Source organism: Neolamprologus brichardi, chromosome 20, assembly GCF_056152115.1.
Source record: "Neolamprologus brichardi isolate AB-2024 chromosome 20, ASM5615211v1, whole genome shotgun sequence".
NCBI lineage: Eukaryota > Metazoa > Chordata > Actinopteri > Cichliformes > Cichlidae > Neolamprologus > Neolamprologus brichardi.
The window spans coordinates 24,674,854-24,687,500 of NC_142123.1; the positions used below are offsets into that span (position 1 = coordinate 24,674,854).

Sequence of the window (12,647 nt, forward strand, 5' to 3'; positions counted from 1 at the left end):
GCGGTGCCTGCACTGACACAGTGGGTGCAGAGTGCCAGCTGGGGCCCCGTGGTGGATTCCACTTAGATTTTGGAGGGTTTGACTGCATGGTGCCATAAGTCTCCGGGAACACACTTAACATACCACTGACTGAAAGCCTGGTCTCCTCCATCCCTTTATTTCTCACCCAAGCTCTTGCATGTCTAATTTTTAGACATGTTCAGCTTTGTGGACTCAAGGACTGTTCTGCTACTTGTAGCATCCCAAGTTGTTTTACTATCCGTGGTCAGATGTCAGGAAGAGGATGACCGTAAGTTGCAGTATTTTTCTTTTGCACTTCCTTATTTATAATTGAATTGTAATTCTGATTCCACCACCAGTCTTTTCTGTTTCTATCTTTGTAGATCTAGAAAATCCAATGAAAGTTGTCTGTTTTCACAAAAAGAACTGTGGATACATGTTTCTTTTTCTATGTACACTTTTTAGACATTTTTTTCAAAGCAGTAATTAAATGTTATTGATGCTGTCTGCTTGTAAAATATCTCCCCAAGGAAGATAATAGATTTCTTTTCAGTAGATAGGCGAGGTTGACAAGGTGCATCTGTGTGGGATGGAGGACCAGGTGAACAAGTGCCTGTTTGTCCTCACCTGGGTCCTACAACTCAGCCTTTCATGCTCTGTTTGATTACTTTGTAGTGAAAGTTTTTAGCAAAAAAATGAAGAAAAAGAAAAGCTTATAATACAGCATCTAGATGCTATTTTTTTATGCTAGTATTTAGCAGAAACACTTTGGTAACAACACTTAACAAATAAAAAACTAAACTTTTTCTTAAGGACTTGTAGAAATAAACCTTCCCCACAGATTTTGGCCGGAGCAGTCTAAGGTTTTTTTCCACGATGTTAAGTGCCAGTGCCAGACAGTGCCTGACCCCAGACTAGCAGGCTCAAAGGGTAGCAGGACAGTGTGCACAGCAACGAGTCAACAGATGATGTACATATAGATGTATTTATAGCAAGACAAATTTCACTGTAAATGCTTTTATTTCCACATCTTCTTGTTTTTAATAGCTTTTGCTTTAATTCCAAACTTTCATTTTCACAATTTAGTTCAGGAGGTTTCATTAGCAAGTAGTCAGACTAATCAATCCTGACTTAAACATTCATGTTACATATATATATGCTATATATATACATATATATAAGTATCACTTTGACAAATAGACCTAAAACACAGATAGCAGGAGTGAATAGGCCCAGTTCTAAGCTGTATAAGCTGCATAATCGAAACAAATCACCCATTCTTAATTCCCCAGCGTGTTTGCCCTGGCGCTTAACATAACTATGGGATCCAGATGGAGAAATGTAGAAGGACCCTCTGTTTACTTAAAGCAGCAGCGTGTCAATTGGGCATGCTGTCCCTATAAGAGAGGGTCATTCATTCGAGCAGCAGAGCAGGCCTGCAGGTTAAATATGCTCAGCCAGTGATGTGAAATGCCTCAATCAGGGCTTCAAACATAACGGCTGACTGTGGCTTGTGTTTACATTGTACTTTACGCTGCTATTAAACTCTCTTTACGATAACTTAGAGGCATTTCTTTACATACATTGTGTGTTAAATTTAAAACTCGTAAATTACTGTTGTGCTCCACAGCTACTGATTTACAACAGTGTGTTTTGGGGTCAGATCAGCACCTGTTCATCTGTAACAAAGGACCAAGTCTTCTCACTCCACTTTTTTTTAAATCACTAAAGCACATATTTTTTTAATCCAGTTTTGACATTTTTTTAATGGTCAACTACCCAGTGTTACAGTGTTCAGAGTTTGTTTGTAACCAAATAACTTTTTTTTTGCTTTTTCCATCTACACCTATACTCAATAATCCCTCCTCTTCTGCTGTTACTCCTCCCACTTCCTTGCCTTGCCCCTCGACCCCTAACATCCTCTTATCCTTGTCTTAAACCAATTATTTTTTTTAAACATCTATTATGCCAACTCACAACATTGTTCAAATGCTGTTACCTCCCCCTGTCTAATTCTCTCTTGAACCCTCTTATTGCTCCTATTTCTGCTTTGCCACCTGACCCCTGCTGGCCACCACAGAGGAGTCAGGGGGTTGCATCCAGGATGGCCAGCTGTATAATGATAAGGATGTGTGGAAGCCAGAGCCGTGTCGTATCTGTGTGTGTGACAGCGGAGCAGTTCTGTGTGATGAGATAATCTGCGAGGAGATCAAAGAGTGTGCCAACCCTATCATCCCATCTGGAGAGTGCTGTCCCATCTGCCCTGCTGATACCAGTGCCCCCTTTGGTTGTAATTTATTTATTCACATACCCATAAATAAATTACTCTTTTAGCTTGCACTCATCTCTTTCCTGGCTAACGCTTTTGAATGGGGAACTGCCACTGGATCCAAATAATCTGCCTGATCAGGACTAGAGTGGTTACTGATTTGTGGCCAAGAGCAGCTACAATTTTTATAATTTCTATTTTTTATCAATTTTGACATTTCTAAAAAGAAAACAAAATCAGTTGCCAGCCAATGTTCCCTGTTCCAGAGTGACTTTTTTTTAGATGGTTTTATGGAAACTAGATAAGCAACATGATCAGGATTTTTTGCAGTCCCAGTGAAAGTCTTTTCATGTGGGATTTGAATCCTGTCATGTGCTTTCTGATCCGCACATAAACCAGCAGAGACACTTCTGCTCAATTTAACACAAAGCTGAGATGAAGTCCTCATATTGTGCAAGAACTCAATGATTCATTTGACCCCTTTTGAGGCTTTCTACAAATTTCGATAGTCTCTTGAAGGTCTTTCCAACCTTTCATGTCAAAATGACTGTAAATATGTGTTTCCTCAAAGTTTCACGTTTTTGTGAGCAGCTGCTGTACTCCAGCACTGTCTTCAAAAATCTGCTGTTAAATTCATATTGTGATCAAGACGTTGAAAGACAGAATATTTATGATTTTGTAGAATTGCTTCTTCTTTTGCTAAAAAGTTTGGGAATGTAATGGGCCTCTTGGGCTCTAATGTTTTAGGTCCTTTCCAGATTGGTTACAAATTTGCTATTAAAAAAAATACAAAATTTGACAATACAATGTAAGATATACATCTTAAAACAAACACACTAACAGCAGTTGCCCTTCTTTATTAAATAAGCTCACTTTTTTTTTCCTATTATTTACATTTTGCATGATTGAGTCTAAACCTTCATTTCTTAGTCTGAGCTTGTTTCTGCTTCATCTCTTGCATCAGTAATATAATCTGGATGGGTTTTATGCGTTTGGGTTTGGTAAATGTTATTTGATCACTTCAGCATCTTTGGATTTCCTTACAGGTCTCCTTTCTAAGAATCACAGAGTAGCTTTTAAATCAATCATGTGTTTGAAATCTCACTTCAAGGTATAACTTTTAATAATTCTCTCTTTGCTCTTTCTTTCCTCTTGTTCCTCCTTCTGCATCATCAGAAACAATTGGTGCTAAGGTGAGTCAGTGATCTCCAGCAACTTATGCACAGAAATTATATTTCCTTTGTAGTTGTGGTGCAGTGAACTGTCAGACAACTCATACAGTTTGACTCTTTTATCATTCAGGGCCAGAAAGGAGAACCAGGAGACATTGCAGATGTAAGTATGGACGCTCACGAATATAAAACTGCTAAATAAAGCTTTAAATAATTGTTGTTACAGTTCCTCTTAGATAATTCTACCTGACCAAACAAACATTTTGGGCATCTTTTGTTCACTTTTATTTGAATGGAATTACAGGATTTAAATATCTGATCAACTATCCATCTATGTTCATTATGTTCAGTGTAAAAAAAAAAAAAATCACTTTTTTTTCTAAAATTTATCACTGGTTCTATCTTTTATAACCCACTTTTGCTTGTACTTTCAATGTGTTTTCCCTTAACAAATGTGGCAAAGTTTCTTATGTTTCTCATGAGTGAGAAACTCAGTGTGAATGTTTCTGACTTTCTATTAAATGAGGAAAAATCCTGCATTCCTGGGGCATAATGAACCCAATCAAATCCTCTTAGATCTTCTCAGCAACTTTCCTCCAAGTGCACATGTCAGAAGAAAAAAACACCAGCCAAATTAGAGGTTAAAGGAGGTGGTGGTCATATAAAAACTTGTCCTGTCAAATCAAATCCTTTTAATGTTCGCCTCCTACGAAGCTGGAATGTTTTCTAATTTTAGGAAGTTCAAACTAGTACAAAATCACCGGTTACAACACCAATGTAGAGTCAGTTATGAAAACATTTTTGTCTTTCTGTAGGTTGTAGGACCAAGAGGACCACCAGGCCCTATGGTAAATATCAAAGATTTGGCTATGTTCTCCATATTTATATGCTTCACAACAACGTGACCTTTCTTCTGAATAGGACTTTCAGCAGTTTTGTGAATGCTACTGAGGCTTTTATGTTTGTTTTTGTAGGGCCCCCCAGGTGAGCAGGGACTACGAGGAGAAGCTGGCGCTAAAGGTGATAAGGTAAGAAACAACAAAATGTGTGAAAAAAAAAAGATTTACCAATCTTTTAGCACTGGGTCCTTAGACACTGGGTGAAGCAGCATTATCAGAACTAGGAGAATGGCCTGTAGAGTTTGCACTTATCTTATTACTACTTATGTAAAATCTTTATTTATTTGGATGCAACAGGTGGATGAAGTCAAACAGATGACAGTTTTTGTAAAATCTGCTTTATTTTCTCATTTGTGTAGGGAAATCCTGGACCTCGAGGAAGAGATGGTGAGCCTGGCACCCCCGGAAACCCCGGCCCACCTGGCCCACCTGGACCTCCAGGACTCGGAGGGGTGAGAATAAGGACTGTAAAATATGGCATATGCAAAATTTGAGCAATAGCTGCTTTTTTGCAACACTTTATTGTTAATGTGTAAATCTTTTATGAAGTTTCTATTTGGCTGCACTTAACTTGTTATAAGAGCGCAAAACAGGCCACACAATTTATAATGCATGAAAGTAGAAAGAGGAAAAAAGAGGAAAAAGTCACAAAGAGGTGAACAGACAAACAAACAGGTGGGCACACTGACATCTGTTTTTGAAGCAAGATGAGTGAAAAATAGAGTGACGGTAACAGGTGTAAACCCCCATTCATGGCACAGATGTACCATTCACATTACTATTTGTGGCTCACTTTGCTTAGGCAGATAAACTGACTCTTGGTCTATTTTGTGTGTTTACAGAACTTTGCTGCTCAGATGGCTCAGGGTTTTGATGAGAAGGCTGGAGGAGCTCAAATGGGTGTGATGCAGGGACCAATGGTATGTATTGCTGGGTGCATCTAACAAGGTGACTGTACTGTATGTTTACAGTTTCATCGTGAGAAAAAAAGAGAAAATTTTCATTCATCTGGTCTCCAAGTCACTGCTGAAAATAATTACTGAAAAATAGCCAATACCTCACTCAGATTGCTGCAGTGCTGCCACCTTGTGGCTCAATAATTTCATCCCAACAGAGAGCCTTACTATAACCTTTTAAAATCCTGCTTTCTCAACTGAATGCTGAATCTGCACACAAATAGAAATAGATTATAAAAATAGTATGTGGGAATGAATTTGCCTCAGTGGACACATCACATAAAATAATGAAATCTTTCTATGAAAGGTTTTGAACTGGATACCAGTCTTTAACCTCAAATATTTTTCTTAGCTGGGACAAGGTTTAAATTTGACTTTACTCTTACCAGTTCTGAATGGTTAATGTGTAACTGGTGAAACCTTTATTTACTCAGGACACCTGTATTCATTTGGTGAATTTGTTCCACTACTTGTTAAAATAAATGATGCCAGACTGATGTTCTCTGTATTTGTTGTGTTTCTTTTGTAGGGTCCTATGGGTCCTCGGGGTCCTCCTGGGCCTAGTGGAGCTCCCGTAAGTACTCTGATCACAGCCCAAATCATTATATGATTGGGTTTTATAATCAAATAGCTTATTTGAACACATTTCTAATGTTTTGTATTATCATCTGTTACAATAGGGGCCACAAGGTTTCCAAGGGTCCCCCGGAGAGGCTGGAGAGCCCGGTCCTGCTGTAAGTATCAGTATCAATCCCAGAATGTATCTGTATGTCTTACAAACGAGCTGAGGTGCATATGAGGTGTAAATCTTGGGGTTTGCCAACAACACATACACTGTCAAAAACAATACTGATTATAAATGTCATGATTGTTCATTGTAAAAAAAAAAGATCTCTATTATTTGCTCAAAATTGAATACCAAATTGATGGCCTTAATGGCAATTTAAGGCAGTGATATATTTTACATAACATATTAATTTTTGTCTTTATATGTTGATTGTCAGTATTAATGCTCTTGCTTTGCGTTGATACAGGGATCTATGGGACCTCGTGGACCACCTGGACCTTCCGGAAAACCAGGAAGTGATGTAAGTCATATTCATAGCAAAATTCAAAACTCTTCAAGTACATGCAGATATATATATATATATGGTCAGACCACATTTTTATTAGACCCCATTTTTATTAGGAAAAAAACAGTTTTGTTTTCCATGTAAAAATCAAATTTTTTTAAAAATCTTCATTTACTTCATACTTAGTTATTTTTCACAACCTATCCCCACCTCCATAATGTACTTCAGTTATACACCCCATGTGCCACCAGGGGGCACTGTGTATCTCCAAAAATTACCAACGAACATGGTGACTTCACAATACACAGCCTTCAAACACAGTACAGTGAAGGGCTATTGCAGCTACATCTTATCCTGCAGCTACAAAGCTTCAGCATGTAATCCTGAATTTTGCTGCTGGTTTTTAGGGTGAATCTGGCAAACCTGGCAAACCTGGTGAGCGTGGACCGGCAGGGCCTCAGGTGAGCAAATAATAATTATTCAAATATTTTTTACTTCATACTTAAATAAAAAAAAAAAACTTTAATCTATTGCTGCATGATTGTTTTTATTTCAGGGAGCTCGTGGATTCCCTGGAACCCCTGGACTTCCTGGCATCAAAGGACACAGAGTGAGTGTTTCAGTTCAGTCACATGTTTCACAAAACTGTGGCTGCTTATTGATTGCATGTGGTGACTAACTGATGTCTAAGTCCTGATTATGAGCTTTTCTTGTAGGGTCACTCTGGTTTAGATGGAGCTAAAGGAGAGACCGGTGCTGCAGGAGCTAAGGTAAGGTCATCTTTTGTGACAGTGTGGGTTTTCCAGAAATAACACTTTTTCAGCTTACTTCTGCTATTTTGTGCTTACTCATGGTAATTTTGTTCCTTTCAGGGTGAGGCTGGTGCTCCTGGAGAGAACGGTGCCTCTGGACCCATGGTGAGTTGCCACCATTGCTTTTTCTAGTCTGCAATGCTCTGAACTTTCTGACAACATCAGTAAATTTGCATAGCTTATTAGGCTGCAGCAATAAAATAAATAATGAAGATATTTATATATAAATCATTCTTTTATAGGGTCCACGTGGTCTGCCTGGTGAGAGAGGACGTCCTGGAGCTGCTGGAGCCGCAGTAAGTAACATTTTCGCAGCTGCTTAAGGCTATTCAACAGGAATTTATTTCTCATTTGCTATTTATTATGGTTTTGAATCTTTTATTAGATCATCACGAACCAAACTAAATTGACCTGTCTTTGCTATCCTTAGGGTGCCCGAGGAAATGATGGCTTGCCTGGCCCTGCCGGTCCACCTGTATGTATCATAGTCGCCCCTATGTGGCCATTTTGTGCTGTTGATTTTTCTTTAATCTGTTGCCTTTGATCTGATGATTCTTTTTTATTTCTCTACAGGGACCAGTGGGTCCTGCTGGAGCTCCCGGTTTTCCAGGATCCCCAGGAGCAAAGGTTTTTACAGAACATATCATCCAGGAAACATTTGCTGTTGAAGAGTTTGTGTATTAAAATAAAACAGAAAAAAAGACTTACAAGAGCCACTGCATCAGTCTTTGTTCACTCTGGTTGTAGGACACTAAGTTCCAGTTTTCAACAACATTGTATGTTTAGTTATTGTTATTTTTTCATAGACAAATATACAACTATGTCAAACTTCTCTTTTTGCTAAAGAAGATAAACTGGCCTTCAAATTCTTTTTAAATTTAGTTGACTTATTTTGAATAACTTTCATACACAATGAAACAACAGTATTATATTCAGTTCTATGGCAGGGAGGCACCAATACACAGCTCAAAGAAATCTACAACCAATACCGTTTTACTATGTTAATGATAAATTCGTTGTGCCTTTTTTAGGGAGAAGCTGGTCCTACTGGTGGCCGTGGCGCTGAAGGAGCCCAGGGGCCACGTGGAGAGGCTGGTACCCCAGGATCGCCCGGACCTGCTGGAGCATCGGTTTGTTTGCCTTCACTGTTCATAAACATTCAGACTTTGATTTTGATTCATTTTGATTCGATGATCAGGTTGTTGTTAATATAATGCTTCTTGTTCTATGCAGGGTAACCCTGGTACTGATGGTATTCCCGGAGCTAAAGGATCTGCTGTAGGTTTACACTTTTGTTAGTAGTTTTGATGTCTTTCTTTAGGTTAAATTTTATTCAATAAATATTTCTCTTCATTCTGATATTTGATTATTCCTTTCCTCAATGAAGGGTGCTCCTGGTATTGCTGGTGCCCCTGGATTCCCCGGCCCCCGTGGCCCACCTGGACCTCAGGGAGCAACAGGACCTCTAGGGCCCAAAGGACAGGCCGTAAGTCAGCTGAGATAGTCTGAAGTTATGCTAAATTTAAATATTTTGTAATGTTGTGATTATTTATTATTGTGGCTGCCTTCTTTTCTTGTGTTGTTCAGGGAGACCCAGGTCTTCCTGGATTCAAAGGTGAAGCTGGACCGAAGGGAGAGCTTGTGAGTTTCAGTTTTTTGTGATCATAAATATACATGACCACATAAAGATTTTATGTGGAATTACTCCCTAGAGTAGATTCACTGAAATATCTTTATCTTTTCCAGGGCCCCATTGGTCCTCTAGGTCCCCCTGGCCCTCCAGGGGAAGAAGGAAAGAGAGGTGCCAGGGGAGAGCCTGGGGGCGCTGGACCAATTGGACCTCCCGGAGAGAGAGTAAGTGATCAGGACATGCATTACATGTTACTGGTCACATCTGACTAAAAACAAGGGTAAACATGGTTACTGTATTCACAGTCTAATCAAATATATCTTGATTTCTGTGATTCCTCCCAGGGAGCCCCTGGAAATCGCGGTTTCCCTGGACAGGATGGTCTTGCTGGTGCAAAGGTTGGTGCCTGTAAAAATGAGATCTTTTGAAAAGTTATAATCATTTTATCTCAGTGATACCACAGCATGACAGTGCTGCACGAGAAAGATACTACAACAAGTGATTTTTGTTTAACATATTTAAAGTTTCCACCTTTGGTCTTTTCTTCTTCAGGGTGTCCCTGGAGACCGTGGTGTTCCTGGTGCTTCTGGGGCTAAAGGTGCTACTGGAGAACCTGGACGCACAGGAGAGTCTGGTCTCCCTGGAGCCAGAGTGAGTCTTGCAACTTTATGCACATTTTTATGGTTTTTGCAGGATGTTTACTGTGGCAGGTTTTTTATGACTGATTTGATTTTTGATTTGAATGGAGCTGACAGTCTCTGTTGCTTGTGCCTTTCACGCAGGGTCTTACTGGTCGTCCTGGAGATGCTGGTCCTCAAGGCAAAGTTGGACCTTCTGTAAGTACAATATTAATTACAATTACATTGAATGTGATTTATAGATTTACTTCCATGAAATTTTGAAATCAAAATAATAGAGCAGCTGATCCTGTTCTAAATACAAGCTTTGCATTCAGTAGGGTTAATAACATCATGATCTACAGTTTCATTGTTGCTTTATGGAAATCATAAAGATTAAACAGAACAAAATGTTTACAACCTTCTGCTGCCTGTTTAGACTTAAGAAGAATTTTGCATGACTGGCGCAATAATCCTCAGAGTAAAATCATAATAACATTCAGGTTTTAGCTTCCAGACTAATACCTGCTGATTTACAGTGTTTATCTGTAATTTTGACAGGGTACCCCTGGTGATGATGGCCGCCCTGGCCCACCTGGTCCTCAGGGAGCCCGTGGTCAGCCAGGAGTGATGGGATTCCCTGGACCAAAGGGAGCCAATGTAAGAGTCTGAAGGTTTCTATAACAACAGACAAGCGGCACTTCCACATCTTATGATGCTGTTCTTATCCCTTTGATCCCCAGTGCTAAAGAAACTTCCTACAGTTTATAGTGTATGATTTCTCTTTGACAGGGTGAGCCTGGAAAGCCTGGAGAGAAGGGACTGGTGGGTCGCCCAGGTCTGAGAGTAAGTATAGCTTTCCATAAGTGCTTAACCATCATCGATTTCTCTCTCAAGCTCCTTTTTCCTAACTAAAGTGCTCTTAATTAGGGTCTGTCCGGAAAAGATGGAGAGACTGGTCCTGCTGGCCCTAATGGGCCTGCTGTAAGTATTCCGTATAATAACATGTTTTGAGACACTTTTATAGCCAGCAAACAGACTTTTATGTTTGATTGATCAAATGTGTTTGTGTTTATCATCTTAGGGACCTGCTGGAGAGAGAGGAGAACAAGGATCTCCTGGACCTCCTGGCTTCCAGGTGAGATCATTTTCTGACCCATCCCATCATATGACTTTTGTTAAAACCTAAACATGTGCACAATGTCTGTGCCTTAAACATTAGAAACTTTAGTAATTATGAGTTTCAGCAAGTATTTAAGCTAAAGAAGGATCACCTTTTATGGATTTCGACATCACAGCTTTCAAAGACACCTCAGAATCATGTATTATAAAAGACTTACAGATAATATTCTAGTCCATATTTACTGATGGCATTTCAATAACTATTTTGCTATTATGGGCAGGGTCTACCTGGACCATCTGGTGCCCCGGGAGAAGCTGGAAAATCTGGAGAGCCGGTGAGGTTTTACTCTATCCAAATAATTTGTTGCACCTGCAGTTCTCTGTTTTCTGACAAACATGTCAACAACAGTGTATTCTACTGTACATGTGACGCTGCCTACATGCAAAATACATTTAATGGGAAACTTTCTGCTAAAATAACACAAAATGGCTTATTAAATGCCAAAACACTCGAAAAACAGATGTTGTTAATTTGTTTTATTAAGTATTGTAATGCTTTATTTAGGCTGTTTTTATAGTGTATAATTCAGTTTTTATAGTTAAGTGGCTGCTGTAACAACTTTTTCATGAATAAATATTCTCTTTATTTAAAAACCAGAGTGGTCTATGTGATCATTGGTCCTTTATTTATCCAGGTAAAAATCTAATTGAGATTAAAATTTCATTTCCAAGAAAGACCTGGCATCCTGGCAGCATCATCTTTAATTACGTAGCATTTTTTAATTTTAACATGAACATGTAAAACTCTTTCTGTTGTCAGGTTTTAAGTGTTAAAACAAAAAAACAAACAAAAAATGATAAAGTTTGTCCTTTCTGCAGGGTCTTCCTGGAGAGGGTGGAGCTCCTGGTGCTGTTGGACCCAGAGTGAGTTTCCACTAATTATGTGTATCATATGTGTACATAGAACTAAAGTTTGCTGTTGGTTTCATACACGTAATCCCTTTGTTTTGTCTTTGCTGAGCTATTCCTTATATGCTTTGCTTCTCTTCTTATCCAATATCTCTCTGTCTTATTACAGGGCGAACGTGGTTTCCCTGGTGAGAGAGGTGGTGCAGGAACCCAGGGTCTTCAGGGACCTCGTGGACTTCCTGGAACACCAGGCAGCGATGGACCCAAGGTCAGTGGATGACTCAGACTAATTTCTGGTTGCAGGTTCAAGATTCTTAACTGCTCTTCTCACATGCAGATAAATACCCACAATAACATTTAATGCCACAGCATTTCATCTGCTGATATTTTTATTATTCATGCCCATAGTCAATGTTCAGGTTAAAACAAACCCCACACAAATCTGTGCTGACTACATTTAAGGTTGTGACTCCAGAACAACATAATGTCATTGCTGTCAGCTCTCTAGTCTCTACTATTTGCCTGACAGCTTCATAGCACCAACTAGAGTGACAAAAGCTTTGTCACAACCCACATCAAACCAGGATGTGTCACTTTTACGTCACAGTTTCTACTCAGCTAAACAAAAGAGATATGATCTCCTGATTAGTCAAATTTGAATGTGCTGACGTGCAGATTTTCTTACCTTTGAACGTACTAACACCGTCTGTTCCTCCATATTTTCCAGTCTTGGTGTGATGGTATCACATTATACATTTTCTTATCTAACTCTCAGCAAGTAACACAGTAAGCACTTTTCTCAAAACATCAACTTTTCTCAACGTGAAATAAGAAGAATTAAATTAAATTTAAAAACAAATCAAGGCTGTTTATTTTCAGGTGGAAATGTTTAACATCTGCAGCCTTGGTCAACTTGTTTTCTGTAACACAATATAATTTGAACGACTGAGACTTTTCCAGATGTTTTTTAATCTAAGGAGCTTGGAAAGTTTTATTTAAGTTCTTTTTATAACATCATCAAATAGAGAGGAAAGATGAAAGATTTGGATTGACAAGTGCTCTCCTAATTGTGGTCCATCTTGCTTTTATCAGGGAGCTATTGGACCAGCTGGCTCTCCTGGAACCCAGGGACCCCCAGGCCTGCAAGGTATGCCAGGAGAGAGAGGAGCTGCTGGTATCACAGGACCC

The 12,647-nt window shown here is 39.2% G+C and overlaps 1 protein-coding gene across 2 annotated transcripts in view; it reads left to right on the forward strand.

Moving 5' to 3' along the window:
- Nucleotides 1–12,647, forward strand: part of col2a1a (collagen, type II, alpha 1a) — a 23,193-nt gene continuing 10,546 nt past the window's right edge. The window contains exons 1-34 of one of the 2 annotated variants that reach the window (XM_006796519.3): nucleotides 1–289; nucleotides 2,081–2,287; nucleotides 3,446–3,462; nucleotides 3,572–3,604; nucleotides 4,257–4,289; nucleotides 4,416–4,469; nucleotides 4,700–4,792; nucleotides 5,183–5,260; nucleotides 5,826–5,870; nucleotides 5,977–6,030; nucleotides 6,331–6,384; nucleotides 6,777–6,830; nucleotides 6,926–6,979; nucleotides 7,086–7,139; nucleotides 7,242–7,286; nucleotides 7,424–7,477; nucleotides 7,612–7,656; nucleotides 7,755–7,808; nucleotides 8,213–8,311; nucleotides 8,415–8,459; nucleotides 8,569–8,667; nucleotides 8,769–8,822; nucleotides 8,928–9,035; nucleotides 9,156–9,209; nucleotides 9,364–9,462; nucleotides 9,594–9,647; nucleotides 9,990–10,088; nucleotides 10,221–10,274; nucleotides 10,359–10,412; nucleotides 10,513–10,566; nucleotides 10,832–10,885; nucleotides 11,430–11,474; nucleotides 11,629–11,727; nucleotides 12,552–12,647. The exon at nucleotides 12,552–12,647 is cut by the window's right edge and continues 12 nt beyond it. In XM_006796519.3, the coding sequence (XP_006796582.2) occupies nucleotides 196–289; nucleotides 2,081–2,287; nucleotides 3,446–3,462; nucleotides 3,572–3,604; nucleotides 4,257–4,289; nucleotides 4,416–4,469; nucleotides 4,700–4,792; nucleotides 5,183–5,260; nucleotides 5,826–5,870; nucleotides 5,977–6,030; nucleotides 6,331–6,384; nucleotides 6,777–6,830; nucleotides 6,926–6,979; nucleotides 7,086–7,139; nucleotides 7,242–7,286; nucleotides 7,424–7,477; nucleotides 7,612–7,656; nucleotides 7,755–7,808; nucleotides 8,213–8,311; nucleotides 8,415–8,459; nucleotides 8,569–8,667; nucleotides 8,769–8,822; nucleotides 8,928–9,035; nucleotides 9,156–9,209; nucleotides 9,364–9,462; nucleotides 9,594–9,647; nucleotides 9,990–10,088; nucleotides 10,221–10,274; nucleotides 10,359–10,412; nucleotides 10,513–10,566; nucleotides 10,832–10,885; nucleotides 11,430–11,474; nucleotides 11,629–11,727; nucleotides 12,552–12,647 (2,289 nt within the window). In that variant the 5' untranslated portion in view covers nucleotides 1–195. The remainder of the gene's footprint in view (nucleotides 290–2,080; nucleotides 2,288–3,445; nucleotides 3,463–3,571; nucleotides 3,605–4,256; nucleotides 4,290–4,415; nucleotides 4,470–4,699; nucleotides 4,793–5,182; nucleotides 5,261–5,825; nucleotides 5,871–5,976; nucleotides 6,031–6,330; nucleotides 6,385–6,776; nucleotides 6,831–6,925; nucleotides 6,980–7,085; nucleotides 7,140–7,241; nucleotides 7,287–7,423; nucleotides 7,478–7,611; nucleotides 7,657–7,754; nucleotides 7,809–8,212; nucleotides 8,312–8,414; nucleotides 8,460–8,568; nucleotides 8,668–8,768; nucleotides 8,823–8,927; nucleotides 9,036–9,155; nucleotides 9,210–9,363; nucleotides 9,463–9,593; nucleotides 9,648–9,989; nucleotides 10,089–10,220; nucleotides 10,275–10,358; nucleotides 10,413–10,512; nucleotides 10,567–10,831; nucleotides 10,886–11,429; nucleotides 11,475–11,628; nucleotides 11,728–12,551) is intronic. The other variant, XM_035910175.2, reaches the window with a different exon arrangement.